The sequence below is a fragment of the Takifugu flavidus genome, chromosome 18 (assembly GCF_003711565.1).
Source record: "Takifugu flavidus isolate HTHZ2018 chromosome 18, ASM371156v2, whole genome shotgun sequence".
Taxonomy (NCBI): Eukaryota; Metazoa; Chordata; class Actinopteri; order Tetraodontiformes; family Tetraodontidae; genus Takifugu; species Takifugu flavidus.
Genome location: NC_079537.1, coordinates 7,723,204 through 7,740,176, shown reverse-complemented (window position 1 = coordinate 7,740,176; position 16,973 = coordinate 7,723,204). Strand labels below are relative to the sequence as shown.

At 48.8% G+C, this 16,973-nt stretch overlaps 4 protein-coding genes and 1 non-coding gene across 9 annotated transcripts; 3 read left to right on the top strand and 2 right to left on the bottom strand.

Moving 5' to 3' along the window:
• Positions 1-84: 84 nt before the first annotated feature.
• On the top strand, positions 85-2,125 carry si:ch211-139g16.8 (immunoglobulin superfamily member 6). Of its 5 annotated transcripts, XM_057014375.1 has the most exons (8): positions 85-265; positions 501-589; positions 666-736; positions 809-995; positions 1,078-1,175; positions 1,262-1,294; positions 1,464-1,568; positions 1,640-2,125. In XM_057014375.1, exons 2-8 carry the CDS (start codon positions 541-543, stop codon positions 1,688-1,690), a joined length of 594 nt encoding a protein of 197 aa, XP_056870355.1. In that variant the 5' UTR covers positions 85-265; positions 501-540; the 3' UTR covers positions 1,691-2,125. The 5 variants fall into 5 exon arrangements, with proteins under 5 accessions (XP_056870355.1, XP_056870354.1, XP_056870352.1 ...); XM_057014374.1 differs by having other exon boundaries at positions 509-589; positions 666-995; XM_057014372.1 differs by having other exon boundaries at positions 666-995.
• A 425-nt stretch (positions 2,126-2,550) lies between these two features.
• mfsd13al (major facilitator superfamily domain containing 13a-like) lies at positions 2,551-5,313 on the bottom strand. Its single transcript, XM_057014370.1, has 7 exons — positions 4,789-5,313; positions 4,349-4,663; positions 3,855-4,274; positions 3,620-3,774; positions 3,451-3,534; positions 3,239-3,370; positions 2,551-2,797 (listed from the first exon to the last, which is right to left on the bottom strand). The coding sequence occupies exons 1-7, from the start codon at positions 4,999-5,001 to the stop codon at positions 2,656-2,658; spliced, it is 1,461 nt and encodes a 486-aa protein (XP_056870350.1). The 5' UTR covers positions 5,002-5,313; the 3' UTR covers positions 2,551-2,655.
• A 41-nt stretch (positions 5,314-5,354) lies between these two features.
• cdr2a (cerebellar degeneration-related protein 2a) lies at positions 5,355-10,129 on the top strand. Its single transcript, XM_057014369.1, has 7 exons — positions 5,355-5,750; positions 6,839-6,951; positions 7,439-7,587; positions 7,679-7,855; positions 8,281-8,580; positions 8,660-8,909; positions 8,979-10,129. Exons 1-7 carry the CDS (start codon positions 5,504-5,506, stop codon positions 9,252-9,254), a joined length of 1,512 nt encoding a protein of 503 aa, XP_056870349.1. The 5' UTR covers positions 5,355-5,503; the 3' UTR covers positions 9,255-10,129.
• A 234-nt stretch (positions 10,130-10,363) lies between these two features.
• On the top strand, positions 10,364-10,445 carry trnal-uag (transfer RNA leucine (anticodon UAG)). The gene has a single exon. It is a non-coding gene; the product is annotated as a tRNA-Leu (tRNA).
• A 231-nt stretch (positions 10,446-10,676) lies between these two features.
• On the bottom strand, positions 10,677-15,373 carry sdr42e2 (short chain dehydrogenase/reductase family 42E, member 2). Its single transcript, XM_057014796.1, has 11 exons — positions 14,923-15,373; positions 14,443-14,538; positions 14,125-14,182; positions 13,935-14,053; positions 13,777-13,852; positions 13,358-13,440; positions 12,739-12,876; positions 12,569-12,634; positions 12,069-12,132; positions 11,915-11,988; positions 10,677-11,278 (listed from the first exon to the last, which is right to left on the bottom strand). The coding sequence occupies exons 1-11, from the start codon at positions 15,358-15,360 to the stop codon at positions 11,054-11,056; spliced, it is 1,437 nt and encodes a 478-aa protein (XP_056870776.1). The 5' UTR covers positions 15,361-15,373; the 3' UTR covers positions 10,677-11,053.
• Positions 15,374-16,973: the final 1,600 nt, after the last annotated feature.

The window sequence follows — 16,973 nt, the reverse complement described above, 5'->3', positions numbered from 1 at the left end:
TCGGATCCACGGCGGGGATCGACCCGCCTACGAGGAGCAGAGTTGATCGCCGGACGCGACGCTTCAACATTCGTGCACACTGCTGCAAAACTCTTGTGTAATAACCGCATATCGGTGTAGGTGTGTGAGCAAGATGGCAATAAAAGCAACCAGCACTCCATAATTCTTCTGTACTTTAAATTGACCTTTTAGCCCAAGTTAATCTCGCCTCGACTGACCTATGGAGCGACCCATTGATCACTGAATACCATTTTGCCGGAATCAGGTGGAGTTAAATGATTCATTCCATATATTTCATATATATTCAGGGGTGGAGCCGGTGGGCTTTTTGTTATTAGACAAAAGATTCACATCTGCTGAATTGGCAATTGTTAGAATTACTTTAAAAAAAAACAAAAAAAAAAAACAACTGGTAAACCCCGCATTTCACACAGCTTTAGGAAAAGTGTTGAAAATAAGGGTTGAGGAAGTGCAGTAATAGCTACTTCCCATGTTGTCAGCCCTTTAGACAGCCTTGTGACATTGACAAGCTGTAGAGCGATGGAGCTGCATTGGGTTTCTCTCCTGCTCAGCTATTTGACATTATCAGGTAAGATCTTGTGTGATTAGAGCCTAACCTGACTGCTCCAAACAGATGCTTAATCGGTCGTGTTTGTCCACCCCAGACTGTATGAAGAACACCTTGACTTGCTTATCACAGGAGCCCAGGATCATCTGGAGAAAAGCAGGAAATAAGGTTGTCCTTTCGTGCACTGTTAATCCGGAATGCCACACTCAACCCTGGAAATATGAGTGGTTTTTATTCAAGGAAAACTCCCACATTCTCCTGAAGCCGGGCGAAAATTCGGACAAATACAAGCTGGATGGAGCGTCTCTGCAGATCAGCGCGCTCCACACCAACGACAGCGGGATCTATCACTGCGCCGCGGCGCTGCGGGGGAAACCGCGCCGAGGGATGCAGCATGTGGGCCCGGGCACCACCCTCGTCGTGAAGGGTGAGAGCTGGGAGGGCTGAAAGGTGGGCAGCGGTTGGAGAGACACATCCTGTTTGCTCTTTTTTTTTTTTTTTTTTTAAAGAGGGGAACAAAACTATGGCGACCAACAACTATCTGTGGGTGGTATTCACGCTCCTGACAGTCTACAGCCTGGCTATGGTGACCCTTATTGTAAAGAAGGTAAATAAGGAAAAAATAAAAAAACAAAAAAAGAAACACTTTGCTTTGAATTTGTTTCCGTACTGAAAATGTTTGTCTTTGTGCAGTACGGCTGCAGGAAGATTCACCAAATCGATAAGGTTTGTGCTGATTTTCAGCTTCTTTTGAACTTTAAAGATTTTCTTTTGAGCGGCCAAAAGAGGAAGAGAGCCAGTCGGGGTGGCTCTTACGACACCGCTGAAGTGGCATTACTTGAGATTAACGTAGGGAAGGAAGAAAATTGGTTCTGTTGTCCACTTTTCTCCGCAGCACAACTCGATCAAAAAGATTCAATTCAGAGACGTGCTGCAGGAAATGCACAGGAAGAAGTTCAGGGAGCCACACAAACAGAACAGCAAGAGTCCTCAGACTGAGGTGGATCCCGATCTGCTGGATTCTACGGGACGGTCTGCACGCTCGGTCTCTAAAATCTCCCTCTGTTGCAGGAGGACGACGACGTCTATCAAAACGTGGAGACGGTCGAAACGGCCAACTGACGCTCGGAGGGGACAAAGTTTCACCGCTCGAGTCCAATGAGAAACAGAGACGAGGTGGACGCCGACCGTCCGGACAGGACAGTTTATTTATCTTTGGATTCATCCAGACGTGGAAAGGAACGTGCGAGCAGAATAAACTGAGCAACCGTCATGGCTGCGGCAGATCATCAGTTATTTTCACCCGCTGAATTTTTTATTTTTAAGACACACGTCCTGCTACTTTTGTGAAAAGGTGCTTTTAAGAAGTGTTTGAAGGGTCACTGCCTGGAGTGACTTAAAACCTGATTTATATTGACAGTAAGGCAACTTTGTTTTGTCTTTAAGGCTCCGTAGAGTGATTTACACCTATTTCATGACGCTTGATATTAGCAAACAAAGTCCTGATGGAACAAACTTGATTCTGGACTAAAATACAGACACCACTGAAAACCTTGAGCTTATTGGAACTGCTTATTTTGTCGACTCAGCTTTTGTTCCCACGTCTGGACCTTTAGCTCCAGCGGCGGTGTGGCCGTGTCGTTTGAATTTGCTGTCCGACAGCCGCCGTTCGTGGCCTTTTGTTTTCCCCGTTGCAGTTTCGCTGCTCAGATTGTTCCTTCATTTAATCCTATTATCGTTTATTGCACCTGTCAAAAGGGCAAAAGCAGGCCTGTTTGGGCTAGTGCTCCCACAGAGCGCGCCCGCTAAGGTCAGCCAGTGGGCAAAAGGTCAGAACTGATCGCCACCCCCGCTTTCAAGGAGAGAAATTAAAAAAAGAAACCCGAGTCAGGTGACAGGGCTTGTTAGGCAAGAACAAATGAACTTCCTAAATCACCCAAAACTGAATCCACTGGTTAAAGATCCCACGTCATCACAGTATATCAGGTTAAATCCAGTTTGTGATTTAAAAAACACCTTAGTTACAGCAGTAATAAAGAATTTCCCTGGTGAAGTAACATCACTCCGCTCTCTCAGGGGCGGCCGAGCTAGCTGTCGATGTACTTCGTGTCCACCGTGTGACTGTTGCGGATGGAGTAGCGCCTCCAGACCAGAGCCTGCACCGTGGCCACACACATGGGCACCAGGCACACCAAGTAGAACATGACGCTGTGGAGGAGCTGCAGGTCCCTGCGGACAAAATAACCCAGTTAGTTCACTCCTGGTGACGACCATAGAACGTATACGAGTCATGTGAACCTTTTTTTCCCCCAGTTCAGCCGAGTTAAAGACGTAATTGTGATAGTTGCCGAGCAGCTTGTGCGTTTAACTTGCCTTCTTCAAATATGTACAAAAGTCATTAAACAGAGGTTAGGGCATTATCAGTAGCTCTGGTTTCCAGAATACAAAATTTGAATTATAATAAAAATGAACTTTAAAACAAAGCGCTGCCACCTCTTGATCAAGTTTCTTTTTTTACTATTTGCAGGTTTTAAAGTGTGCTGGCATCAAACGGGCAACTTCTAATCTTTCTCACACTCTTTCATGATTTCACTGAACCTGGAAGGCTCTGATGTTGTTCCTTAGATCTTTTTTTAAAATCATCAGATTCAAATCATGTTTATTTCTTACGCTTCAGCTGCATCCTTTCGACGTTCGTATCCAAACTGGTTGAGGATGCTGAGCACCATCATGGGGGCCAGCGACTGACCCGGCTTAGTGAACAGAGCATTGGTACCGAACACCATAGAAGAGAGAGGAGAGCTAGACGGGGGGAAAAAAAGAGATGGACCCGTTTTAAAGGACGTTTCTGCGTCGATCAATATTTATCTTTTATCCGTTACCTGCGTTTGTGCCTCAGCAGGTCTGCGTCAATGATGTCGGCCAGAGGCAAACCAAAAAGACTGAAGCAGGCTTGGATTAAAACCCTACACAGGACAAGAGCGGTTCAGAGCGAGTTCCATGACACCGGAAAGGAGCCGGAGCAAATTTTAGCAGCTGCTGCTCACATACATGGTGAAGGTGAGAAAAAAGGCCAGGACGTAGTAGCGTTGGGGACCGAGGACGAGGACCAGAGCGGCCAGTCCAGCCTCCAGGTAGAAGGTGTAGAGGATGATCCTGTAATAGCCGATGTCGTGGAGGAGACGCTGACAGCTCAGTACTAACAGCTGGGAGACACAAGAAGAGTCGAGAGAAGAACACAAAAGGCTTTGGAGGCCGATGGCTTCCGTGCTGGTGCAGACGGTACCTGCGGGCAGATGAATCCGGCTCCGTACATGAGGCTCTTGGCCAGCGGCGGAAGCACATTCGCGGGAATCAGCTGCTCGGTGAAGATCATCGTAAAATTATTCAGGAAAGCCAACATGAACACCTGGAAGAAGTTCATCGTGACGAAAAGCTGGAAGTCCCCGTTGATCAGGATCTGCCACATCAAAGTTCTCAGCATAGCGAAGGAAACTGGCGGAGTCTGGTCGTCGATGCACGCTTCCCCAGGACTGCAGCCTTTGTAATCGTAGCGACTTTGGCTGTAGAAGCCCGTGTAGAGCATGCAGCAACAGCTCAGCACCGCGACCAGCACCGAGAACGCCTGGAAAGCTGCAAAGTCCTCCATGTTTCTAGAGAGGACGCCGCAGAAGAGGATGCTGGAGGAGCCCATGAGAGAGGCTACCTGGGAGGGAACAGAGACAGGGTGAGAGAGCCGGACACTGACCCCGCAGGCTTCTGGAGGATCTGGTCCAGTACCTGACCGTACTGCACGAGTCGGATCCGGTTCCGATGGTTGCTGGAGATCTCTGCAAACAGCGCGCATTGTGCCAGCAGCACGAACGTGAGCAGACCATCAAAAGCGCAGAGAGCCACCATCAGGTGCAAGCCGCTCAACCAGTCGCCGGGGTAATAGGATCTCCACGGGAACCAGGGCAGAAGGAAGCTCAGCGAGTAGAGTGGAGCCCCATACAGGATGGACAGGCGGCGCTGGGAGCAGCAGCGCATCCTCGAGTTGTCTTGCAGGTACCCAAAGAGAGGGTCGTTGAGCGCATTCCACACCATGAACACCAACTGTGGAGGAAGGAGCCGCGCTGACAGGAGCAGAAACGTCGTCGATCTCACCAAAGCCCAGGACGTGACTGGGGTCCCAACAATTTATTTTACAAATTTAATAGAAATAGAAATGATTTACGCACCTGTGATTGGTGGAAAGCTGTCTCCGATGTTTTGTATTCATTAATAAAGAGTTTGACATAGTAGAATGAGAATATGTTGTTAATCATGGAGGCTCCCAGCGTTGTCATGGCATAAGCCAGAGCGGCTTGATTGACCTTAAAGTTCAGCCGGTTTTGGCCCGTGGTCATCGTACCGGAACGCACACCTGAGCCCATTTTCTCCTCCGTGCTCATGGCTGCTGCCGTCGTTTCGAAATTACAGCGTTATTCAACCGTGTTATCGGCAATTATTACAGCTATTGGCAATGTTGTTCAAAAGGCACGAGAGACCAAATAAAACGCCCTGTTCAGGTAATCTCATTTTTAAAAAAACTGTCCTCACGATCTCACAGTCCTGACGTGAAGCTATGAAATATGCAGGAACCTGGCCAAAACAGACGTTCGGGGCGGGGCTTAAATGAACGGGCGCACGTGTGATTGGCTCAGGAGTCCGTCTGTCTTCTTCAGTCTACATCCTGATTCGTCACAGGAATGAGGAAGCAGGAAGTTAAAAAATATAAACACATTTGAAATTTGATTGTAAAAAAAATGTTTGAATAACTATTTTCGGCGTTCTTTTAAGCATCCCCAGTAGCCTCGGATATCTGTAGTATTGAGTTCAATTGAGCGTAATGTTGAAACGCTGTAAAAATGAAAGATACAAAGTAGATCCAGCCGTATATCTGCCACCTACCGGATGTTAGCGTGTATTAGATTTGCCACGTTGCTGCACACAACAGACGGATGCTCACAACTCCGGGAGGATGTTCCCCTCGACGGGCGGCTCCAAGCCTCGGACCTGAGCAACACCTGTCTGCCAGGTTTCTGTAGAGGTGGAGCCTTTGTTCGCGTTGGCTGCGGCACAATGTTAACTGATGTGATCTTGGAGGAGGACTTTGAGAAGAATGGAGAAGTTTGGTACGACCCGCGGGACCTGGAACACGGTAATGTCCACTTCAGTCTGGGCTGTAGTCGCACCCTAAACTCCGGCTGTGCCCTGGCGTCATTGTTATTGGCACAAATATTGTTGTTACCTTTATATTAAAGATATGGCCAGGTCCTGTGTCCACTGCTGTTTCCGGCTGGAACTTTAATGTCTTTTAACATACAGCGTGGGTTTTATAAATTAGATGTTTGATTAATTAATACCGCCAAGGGGAAAACAGAAAATGTTTATTCTTAACTTAGTGATTTAGTTTTTTGATCGCCATTAAACCCACTCGGGGTTTGGCACGTATATGGGGTTTTTTTTCTTTTAAAAAAAAAAAAAAATGCTGTGTTTTTCTTTAATAAATTCGGCGATAACGTTTTCTGATGAATGAAACCTTCGTCAGCTGTAAGTAACGAATCACTCGCATAATTAAACTGATGACCTGATAAAAGGTTCAGATTGTGGGAACTTTCGCTGCAGAACTGATTTGTTATGGTGAGTGACGGCATCGGCTTCCTGCAACCCCCCACCGTGCAGCCCAAAAAGCTGAAAATACTCTTGTGTTTGTACATAAAGGGAGGAAAACGTGTCATCTCTCCACCACCGTAGCATTAAAGCAGTAGTGAATCACAGTTCATGTCCGTTTGCACTAAAAGACGCGGCTTGCAACACTCGAGGTCTTCGTTTCCTTGAATTGTTTGTGCGTGTCGCCCCTGTCGTGTTCACGTGCAACTCTGCTCTCGCGTGGTTTCATGAGCAAAACCCACCGACTAATCAATTGAAATTCATGAGAGATTTTACTAGTGGGTTTATGTCCACATAAGGGGTGCTTCACGCCGCCTCAAGTGGGTTTATTCACAGCTGCCGTGGTACGAGATCCAGATTCTAGTGGGAGGATGGGTCACAAGGAGATCCCAAGGCATTCCTCGGATTCTCGTGCGCTTCGTCTGGAGAATCTCTCAGCAGGAGGAGACAATGGCTGTCCTGTCCGTGCGTGTTGAGCCCCTTCACACTCACACGTGCGCTCACATCCTCTGCAGGTCTCAGGGCGTCGGCGCTTGCTTCGCACCTTGTGTTGACGCGGCTGCCCCGTGTTTACAGATCTCCACTTGGCGGCGGAGCTGGGGAAAACGCTCCTGGACAGGAACCATGAGCTTGAGCAGGCCCTGCAGCAGATGTACTCCACCAACCACGAGCAGCTGCTGGAGATCGAGGTGAGAAATGTCGGGACGGGAGCGGCGGTTAAGCCTGTCTGGGAGCGAGCTGTGATCGTTCTAAACACGCCGTTACGCCCTGCAGCCTCGGCTTGGCCACAGTCACACCTTGCTGGTGTGTTCTGGACTGGGTGTGGGTGCGTGCACAGTCAGGATTTGTAGTTCGAGTCTGAGACATTCCGACGGGGCTGAGCTCAACGACACGCACGCAAACGCCGGTGACGGCCCTCATTTGTTTGTAGCTTTGATTAGTCGTCGGCATTAAGAGGCCCAAGGGCTGGAGGATTTATGGAGGTTGATATGTAATCCCATACATCCCACTGACCCTCATCTTTATGCGGCGCTGCCACCCAGCTGACCCCAGCCAGCATTAATGGCGTTTACTGCCATGCTGCTGCTCTCAGTCAGGTTCCTTTTAACCAGAACCAATAACCAAAAATCTGACCCACGCGTGCATTAGCTCACGTTAGCTTGTTCTGTTCGACAGTACCTGACCAAGCAGGTGGATCTGCTGCGTCACATGAACGACCAGCACGCAAAAGTGTACGATCAGCTGGACATGGCCGCCAAGGATCTGGAGCAAGGCAACCAGAGGCTGGTGCGGGACAACCGCCTGGCCCAGCAGAAGATCCACAGGTCAGCGGGCCTAAAGAGAATCGGAGCAGTTGAATGCTAATTCCATCGTTTTCATTCAGCAGGTTTTTTTTCTTCCTTTTTAACTCTCCAGTCTAACGGAGACCATCGACGGCCTTCAGACCTACATGGAGGACCTGCAGGCTCAGGTGGAGGAGCTCAAGTCCGCCCAGGTGGAGCGTAATAAGAGAGAGCTGACAGAGCAGCGCCGCAGCATCGGCTCGCAGAGTGTTTCCTGCCTCAAAGAGTTGTACGACGTGCACCAAAACAGGTGTGTGTGTGTGTGTGGTGTGTGTGTGTGTGGTTGTTCAGGAGGACATCATGAGAGCAGAAAAGCTGCCGTGTGTCGTCTGGGCCTCCGTTAGCCTCTTGGCGCGACTGTTTCGGCCCTTTGTCTGCCGCCGACTGAAGGTCAGACGGACTCTGTTAGACATAATCCATAAGAGGAAGTTAATCCTCCTGTTGTCAGCGGTGTTCCTCCAGATACAAACCCGCCGCCGTTGTTTCAGTTCTTCTGTTGAGCTGTTCAGAGATTAGACGTGAGTGAAAACATAATGACGTTTTCCTCCTGCATCTTTTTGCCTATTTGTGCCAAAGACAGATTTGAAATAAAACATTCACGGTGTGATCAAACTGAAGGTTAAATTTGATGAGCAAATGCCGTCACTTCAAGCCCGACCTGCCCCCCCCCCACAGTGTTCTACACCTGGATGGACTCTGGTCGCAGCAAGGCTCTTCCTGCTGGCGAGAAATGCGTCCAGACCCAGAAGAAGAGAACGCCGCCCTGCAGCGCTCCATTAAGACCCTCCACAGCCAGATGGCGGCGGAGAGGAGCCGAAGGGAGGCGGCGGAACAGGAGATGGAGCTGACGGTCAAGGAGAACCGAGGTCTGGAGCAGAGGCTGGCCCTGCTGGACGGCTGCCGGGCCAGACAGAAGGAGCTGGAGGCCGAGGTGGAGCAGCTGCAGCTTCAGTGGCGTGCGGATTGCGCCAACAGGTGGGGGCCAGACCGAGCGGACTCCGAGAGCTTTTCTCCATTTCCCCAGTTCTTCACTCTCTGTCTCCGCCTCCACCAGCGTCAGGAGGCCGCAGCAGATGCTGGTGCCCGACACGGTGTTCTTCATCTCCGAGGAAAGAGCCGAGGCGGTGGAGAAGGGGGAGGAGCCAACGCGGCACGGCCGGCAACGGTGCAACAGCGACGGCTTTTTGAGGGCAGACGACATCCGCCGCGGCCACGAGCAGCTGTGCATCAGACGCGCGGAGGCGGTGAAGCGGAGGGGCATCTCGCTGCTCAACGAGGTGGACGCGCAGTACAGCGCGCTGCAGGTGGCGTTCTCCGGAAACGTTCAGACGCGGTTTGGGCTTTTTTCGCTTGATTAAAGTGATGTCTCGCAGGTGAAGTATAACGAGCTGCTGGAGCGCTGCCAGCAGGCCTCCGACCAGCACAGTCACAAAGCCGTCCAAACCGCCAACTGTCCCGCCGCCAGCGTCGGGCCCCGCCGCCGACTCTCCAGCTCGCCGGCGTTCCCGCAGGATGAGGGCCAGCAGCCCGAGTACAAGGCGCTCTTCCACGAGATCTTCACCCACATCCAGAAGACCAAAATAGACCTGAGCGAGAGCAAACGTCTGGCTAAGGGCAGTCGTTCGGGAGACCCCCCTCAGGGGTTCTGATCCCAGCTGCGTAGAGCTTTGGTTGGTGTGCACTGGGGCATTTTAGTCCTGTTACGGAAGGAAACTGTAAGGTATGTTACATGGAGATAAAGGAGATAGAGTAAGAGATACGGTTGCAGAGCTCTGATCAAATATGTTTTCTGTCCTCTATATCTTCAGTATTATGTCCATTTGCGATAGTTTTCCCTGCTCACGTGGCCGAACGTTAATCACGTCACCTGGCTGTTAAGTACAACTTGCATAAGCACAAATGCTGAAACCTAATAGGATAGAAATATTGTAGTAATACTAAATTCTCAGGAGTTTCTGATTATTAGCTTTGCTGTTAGCGGGTCACCTGATAACAATCAGTTTTTTGTTTGTTTGTTTGTTGTTTTATGTCTGTTGACACCTTCTGACAATTGTCTCTCTGCCAGGACACAAAACTGCACTTTTATGACTGATTTGTTTTGGTTTTATTTATTTTTTCCTAGGTTTTTGGAGTTTTGGAAAAAGTTAGTATTTATTTTCTCTATTGCATTATTGATCAAAGTGAACAATGTGAGACTAGATACACACTGTGGTGCTTCTTTTTACATTTGGTAATAAACCAAAAGCAGATGAAGAAATTATGTTTGTTTTTTTTTAAGTAGATTTAAATTGAGTCACATAAGAAACAATTCCAAGTTCTGTATTTCTCAATTCCCTAAATATTTGGAATTTAATAGTATGTGAATAAAGGGGGACAATATTTCATTTTCTGCTCCATGTTATACTCACGAGAGATAATCTTACTCAAAACTACACTAAACCAGAGGTCAAGCTGTGAATATTGTTATTTTCTGGTTATGTACAAATAAAAACTTGATGAAATGTTAAAGACATTTCCCCATCCAGCTCTGAACTAATTCCTCGTTTGCATAAAGGGATAAATATTGGTAAGATCATAAGCACAAGCACATAGTTTTAATTATGGGCCTCAAACTAATGACTGAGCAGCCGTTGATATTAGCATTTAGCTAGTTTAGCTTAGCTCGGCTCAAATTAACAGCGATACGGCAGATTTTTTTCTAGTCAAGTCGCTCGATGTACCACTTTTTCTGGTAACCTCTAGATGGACGGCCGTCACAGGTAGCGTGGCCGAGTGGTCTAAGGCGCTGGATTTAGGCTCCAGTCATTTCGATGGCGTGGGTTCGAATCCCACCGCTGCCAGAACATTTTTCTTTTCCTTTTCTTTTGACAACTTTGTGATTAATATACATGTAATTCGACCATATATATTTTGTCTCTTGGCGGTCCTTTTCTGTGACAAAAATAACTTATTCAGACATATTTTATTAACGCAACGCGTGGCTTGTGAATTGTTAATAACGTCGGAAAAAAGTACACTCGCGCTCTCTAGTGGACATAAACAGCTACATACATAATAAATAAGCCATCAAATACGGTCAGAATTCTAGCTTTTATTGCTAAAACGATACAAAAAAATCAGTAATTACATTCTAATCGATCTAGCAAAGTGAGTAAATCACAACAAATCTCTATCTTATCTCGAAAATACAACCAAAAATTCAAATAGTTTGTGTATGACATTAGTTTTGGTTTTTTGGAGACCCAGTAATAACCTTTTAATACTTTTCAGCAGCCTGGAGGAGGAATAATTGAGTGTCTTTGACTTGGTAAAAACAGGAATTACATAATGAAAACTAATGCATGCTTCTTTGGTGACTGCTATTCACAAAGCCTTTGCAGTGGCAGAATAAATAACATAAAACAACCTAGTCGGCAGCCTTTCACCCAGTCTTTCTTTGAAAATGCGTCTAAATTGGACTGAATACTGTCACGAGCATCAGGCTGAGACCCAAGAGGAGCAGCAGGAGGAGGTGTCGGAGGAGCAGGTTTGAAGAGAGCCGTTCCGGGCGGCGCCGTCGGTTCTTCAGGTACTGCTCCACACAGTCCACCAGGCTGTAGGTCCTGGGGCAGTAACCCAGCTCTCGGCGGGCTTTGTCAATCTTGAACGTGTGGCTGACAGCTATGCTCCTCACCTGCACCGAAGGAGAACACACTGAATATCAGTCACCGAGCTCCTGAAGGTGACTCCTCTTAGCCACCATCTGGCAAACACGCTGCGACGCGCTGACACAACCCGTGACTGATGGTCGCTGCGTCTTCTTACAGCCCAGGGATAAAATGTCAGGGTTGATGTACGAGCAGTGAGCTGCACACCTCGCCCTTGTATTGATTCCACACTCTTCTCACACTTACACTGGTCCCCCGTTTTCTTTCTAAACAGTCGAGATATTTATATTTATTTTGACTTGGGTCTGCTGAGGTCACTTCCTGTACACGTCATCCTGAACTTCCTGCTGACCCTCGGCAGGCGATGATTTATTCAGGGCCTAATCATCGATCACCCCCGGCAGCGTCTGACTGAATGACCTCTGGGTCCGGGCCCACGCACTCAGCTTTGGTTACAGCCTCATCACGTATTCATGAGGCTCCTTGAGACGCCGCACGTTCGCCAACCCCGAACAGCACAACCGTCTTTAGGTTTAAACACCAGCCCGGCGTCTAAGACATCCACCAGGACTGTCCCACCAGGACTGTCCCACCGCGACGTCTCCGTCAAATCGGAATCAAACGCCCGGAAAAGGCTAAAAACCAAAGAACAGCTTAATTACCTCGTTTTGGGTGAAGAGCAGAGGCACTTCTATCAGAGGTCTGAGAAATACATGTAAATATTCTACCAGGTTGGCTGACAATGAGAAGAACATGACAGGAATTAGTGTTTTCTTCCAACGGGTGTCCCAATAAAAGAGAAAAAAGAAGTGATACCTGCTAAGCAGACGACTGTGACCGGCAGCCGTATCAGAGATCCGTTGTAGCCCAGATTTTCAAACTACAGAAGAAAAGCAATCAATATTAGTGATTAAAAAAAGTGAATTCTGGAGGCATGAGCCTGAATTCATCCTTCAGTCCTGTTGCTAAGAGGCCAAGAGGCTGTGCTAGCCGATTATTAAGTTCACTGGGATCAGATTTAGAGGCAACTCGCCATCAAAGACACAAATCACCCAACACCCAGAGAGACACCGAGCCTGCAGTGAAACCCACAACCTCCTTCTTGGGTTCTTTCCTGGCTCTGGGTTTGACCTGTTTGTTCCCATTAAGGACGCTGATGTTGGGAGGGGGTTGAGGACTGGCGTTCAAAGCGTGCAGTTCCCGCTCTGGCCGCTAGATGCTGCTAAGTGGCGCACCCCAAAAGGCCTGACTGTCACACTTTTACACATGTGTTGAGGAAAAAGTGTTGTTTTGTGTTGAGTTTAGCGTCAACGCACCAACGGCGACAGCCACTCAAACAGGTTGACTGAGACTCCGTCATTGATGAAGTACACCTGCCCGCTCTGAAAACAACAACAACAGGAACAACAAACACTGGAGAGTTCAGGACATGAATAATAGACCTCCGAGGCTGGAGTTCTGTCATATTCCTGATAACTTCGCTCACGGAGATATAGTCCCTCTGCTGGGTGAGAGCCTCGGCCGCCAGCCTGTGAGCCAGGATCAGGTTGTCCACGTGAACCCAGTTCATCCGGGCCCGCGGGTCGCCGAACCTGAAAAAGAAGAGGCGGCGCTCCACGTTCCTCTGAGAGACAGAGACAAGAGAGAGTTGGTGCGTCTCGCAGTGACCCGCCACTGATCGACAGCTCTGCTGCCCGTCACGAGCACGCTGACCTGTGACCTCCGGTTACCGCAGGAGGAGGAGGGGCTTAGCTGGGTTGCATCACCTGACCACTAGGGGGCACACTTGATTAACCGTCACTTCTTTTATAGCCCTTTTATTTGCCAAATAGATATTTTCAGACATATTTGCATAAAAATTCAACTCTTTTCTTCATCCCATCCACGTCCGACACTACAAATACCCGTCACACGTCAACTTTCTCGAGGCGCGGCGTAGCGGCAACGTGGCTGCGTCGGCCCGGCTGGAACAAGCGGTGATGTAACCGGACGCCTGCGGGACGCCATCAATAATGTAGACGCCTCAGGCAGAACTCTTTCTGCTGGGCAGACTCCACTGGACCCGTATTTCCTCTATTTCCACGCTGTTAGCGCGAGCGCCTCACCATCACTCTGTAGAGGTGTCTCCTCTCATCCGGACCGTAGATCCCGCTCGGCCGCAGGGCGCAGGTACGGAGCAGGCCCCCACCTTCGGGACAGAGAACCAGAACCAGAACCAGATGTAGAAAAACATCACATTTGCACAGCGCACAAGCATGAGTGACAGGTGGGGGGGAAGTGGGCGGGGCCAGAGACGTCCGATTATTTACCTTTAGCTTGCGGTACATAAGGAGGCAGCTCTTGGCTTTAGGTTTAGCATGAATATGTGAACAGGTGTAAGGTTACGCTGGCAGGGGAAAGAAGAGGCCCTGCACCTGTTAACCTAAAGAACAGGCGCGAACCCGAAACCCTTGCTAGTAGAGCAGGAATTTGTGCCTCGCGTCGCTCCACGGCATCGGAATCGCCTCCCTGTCGATGCTCGTACCTCTGAGGGGGATCCTGTCAGCCGAGAGGATCATCTGCTCGGCGATGGCTTTGGTCCTGGAGTAGTGGTCGATGTACTGGAACACGCAACAGAACCAGGCCTTCAGCACAGAGTCGGCGGTTCTGAGGAGGAAACGACGGCGTCCTGGTGATACTCACCAGGCCGGGGGGGACGTACGACGCCGAGGACTCGTCACACTCCTCGATAGGTTGCCCGGTAAAGACCACGTTGATGGTGCTGGTGTAGACCAGCCTGGGGATGTTTCTGTCCTTACACACTGAGGACGCAGCACAGTCACCAACGGGCTTGAAACGCACCTAAATGGCATCAAACGTCGCATCTCCTCACCGTTTATGACGTTTTTGGTGCCTCCGACGTTGACCGACTCCACCTGCTCTTTCCTCAGCTGCACACACACGCACACACACACACACACACACATACACACACACACAGAGAAAAACAACAGCTGAAGTCAAAGATTGAAACCAAAGCCCCAAACTTTGGTCTTCCCCAACACTCTTGGCTATGCTTTATGCTAACACTGTTAGCTTCGCTACGTTAGTACTTGGCCTTTCAGTACTTTATCATAAATGTACATTTTTATCTGTTGTTCTTCCACAAGTCTGTAATGAACCAATGAGGCAATTTAGTTGTCCAGGTCACCTGTTCAGGTCCGGACATGCCATACGACGCCGTGTGGAATATACAGTCGACGCCTTCACACAGTTTATACAGGGCAGAGTAGTCCCGGATGTCCTCCTGTGAGGAAACATTAAAAACATACATTTCTTTTATATTCTTACCAGTTTCTAATAAACAACACATGTGGTGTGAGTCAATAACCAATGGGCAGACAGTTGTAATTAAGGCGCTCAGGCCCCGAGGTCTGCAGGTGAAACCCGAATCAGGCTTCCACCCCCCCGATCCAGGTGTCAGCTGGCGACCTGAGGCGATCACTCACCTGCGTCCATCTCCAGCCGGCGCTCAGACCGACCAGAGAGCCGGGCTGGATGGCAGAGTGACTGAGGGGGGTAAAGGGTGCGAAACAATCATTGGACGATAGCGAATAAAAGAAAAACCTGCTATCGGAACCTTAAAGATACTCTTAATTAGTGAAGACATTTAAAAGAAGCAGATTTGGACCTGGAAGTAGGTGGCTCCATCGGGGACGTCACGGGGAGGCGTGTTCACATCCAAGAGGATCACTGACATCCCCTGACCCGCCAGGTCTCTTCCCAGCCTGGACCCAAAGTATCCCGCTCCTCCCGTCACCAGCACCCTCCCCGCGGTGAGGCCCCGCGGCGCCATCGCCATCGCCGCCTCCTCCCCCTTCCTGGAGGAGGCGCCCTCCTGGCTGCTGAGGCTGGGCGCCACGGCCCCGCTGGCCCGGGGAGCGTGTGCCACAGTCGGCCTGCAGGCGACAGCCATCGGGCGCTGGTTGACCCACGGCTGGTGGGGGAGGTTCTGCGTGCCGGGTCCGCCGGCTTGCAGGCGGCAGCGGGGGGCGCCGTGGTGGGGGAGGTGCTTCACCTGGCACAGGGGGCCACCACGGTCACGCAAGTCGGGACCACACAGCTCCATAAATCCTGGAAGGGAGGCAATCGGTTAATCCTTGATTTATGAACACGGGAGAGTTGATGATGATGATGATGATGATGATGATGATGATGATGATGATGATGATGATGGGGGGTGGGGGGCTGCACCAGTTTTCCAATAATCCATTCTCAAATTTATTTAGGGATATTTGGTGAAGCTATGATACAGTTTAAAATATATTTTTTTAATAAACATTTGATTACACAGCCACGAGGCCTTCAAATGAATGAGTTCTAGTTTCTGACTTATTTTATTAAACTAGTCCCGTAGTTCATCTAGTTATAAGTTAAAAGGAGGAAAAGCTGCAGTATAAACGAGGAGTAATAAATAATTTTTAAAAAGGTATAAATACTCAGATTAAGACTTTACTTGCCTTAATGTCCCCGCGGGTCGCTCACATCCACGCGCCGGCCTCGTGCTGGAATGATCCGGGATCGATCCTCTCCGCTGTCGGATCCCCCCGCCACGGATCGACTCCCTCACCTGTCAATCACCTGTTGAACTGCGCCATTACCGTAAAGTCTGGACGCAGCGCGCAGAATGTTACTGCCTTTTATTTTGTAGAGAAACGTCAAACGTTTATTATCAGAAATGAGGTCTGAATGTCAAACAGGACGGACAAAGAAATGTATTTTAATATTCAACCTAAAATTAGGAGCTATCATGTCTGTGTTTTCACGCATGATAAATTCAACCTTGTGGTGGAACCGTTTCAATGATAATAACGGTATTATGTTAAACATAGAATATAACTTATAATTTTACACTTGGATTACTGATTGGGACAACTTGTCCCATAACATGAGGACAGTTTACCACAAAAGTATCTTTAGAAAGCTTCGATGTGGGGAAATAGTCCCGGAAAGGTTGTGACCTTTTGACGGTGAGCAGCAGAAATAAACAGAAATAATGTTTGATGGTTCAAACTGCGGTTTCTGTAGGAAACAGACGCCTCATGTTTTATTCAGCAGACGGGCTGTAAACTGCGAGCTGACATTTAATTTCAGCGGAAAAAAAGACCTGAAATGTTCCGACAATCAACACACGATTACAGCTCTGGAGGAGAGAAGCAATTTCATGATAAGCGGCAACGTTGACAAGAGATGAAGCTGCGTGTTCTGCTGCGGTTATTGGACAGGTTGCGGTTTGGATCCCGGGGAGACACGATTAAATTATCTGTTAAATAGGACGGTTATTATCAGCGGGAATCGATCCCTAAGGAACATTCGTCATTTTTTAATCTATATATCTGTGTGTGTGTGTGTGTGTGTGTGTGTGTGTGATGAGATGTATATAGTCAATGACGCGCCTGTCACGACTTCTGGGAGCGTTTCAAACGTCACCACCAGGTGGCGCCGTTGCACCAGGCGTTCCTGTGATCAAAGATCCTAGTGTGATGCCCACTTCAGACTAAATAAAGGCGTTTGTTTTTGCATCCAACAGGTTGAAATGAATCAGCAGGATGAAGCGATGAAAGAAGAAGCTGAAGAAGAAGAAGATCTAGATGGATGAGGAAAAATATGCAGGATGTGGACAAGAAGAATATCAAAGTGGTCAAAAAGGGATGAAAGGAAGCTGCTGAAGAGAGGGGATTG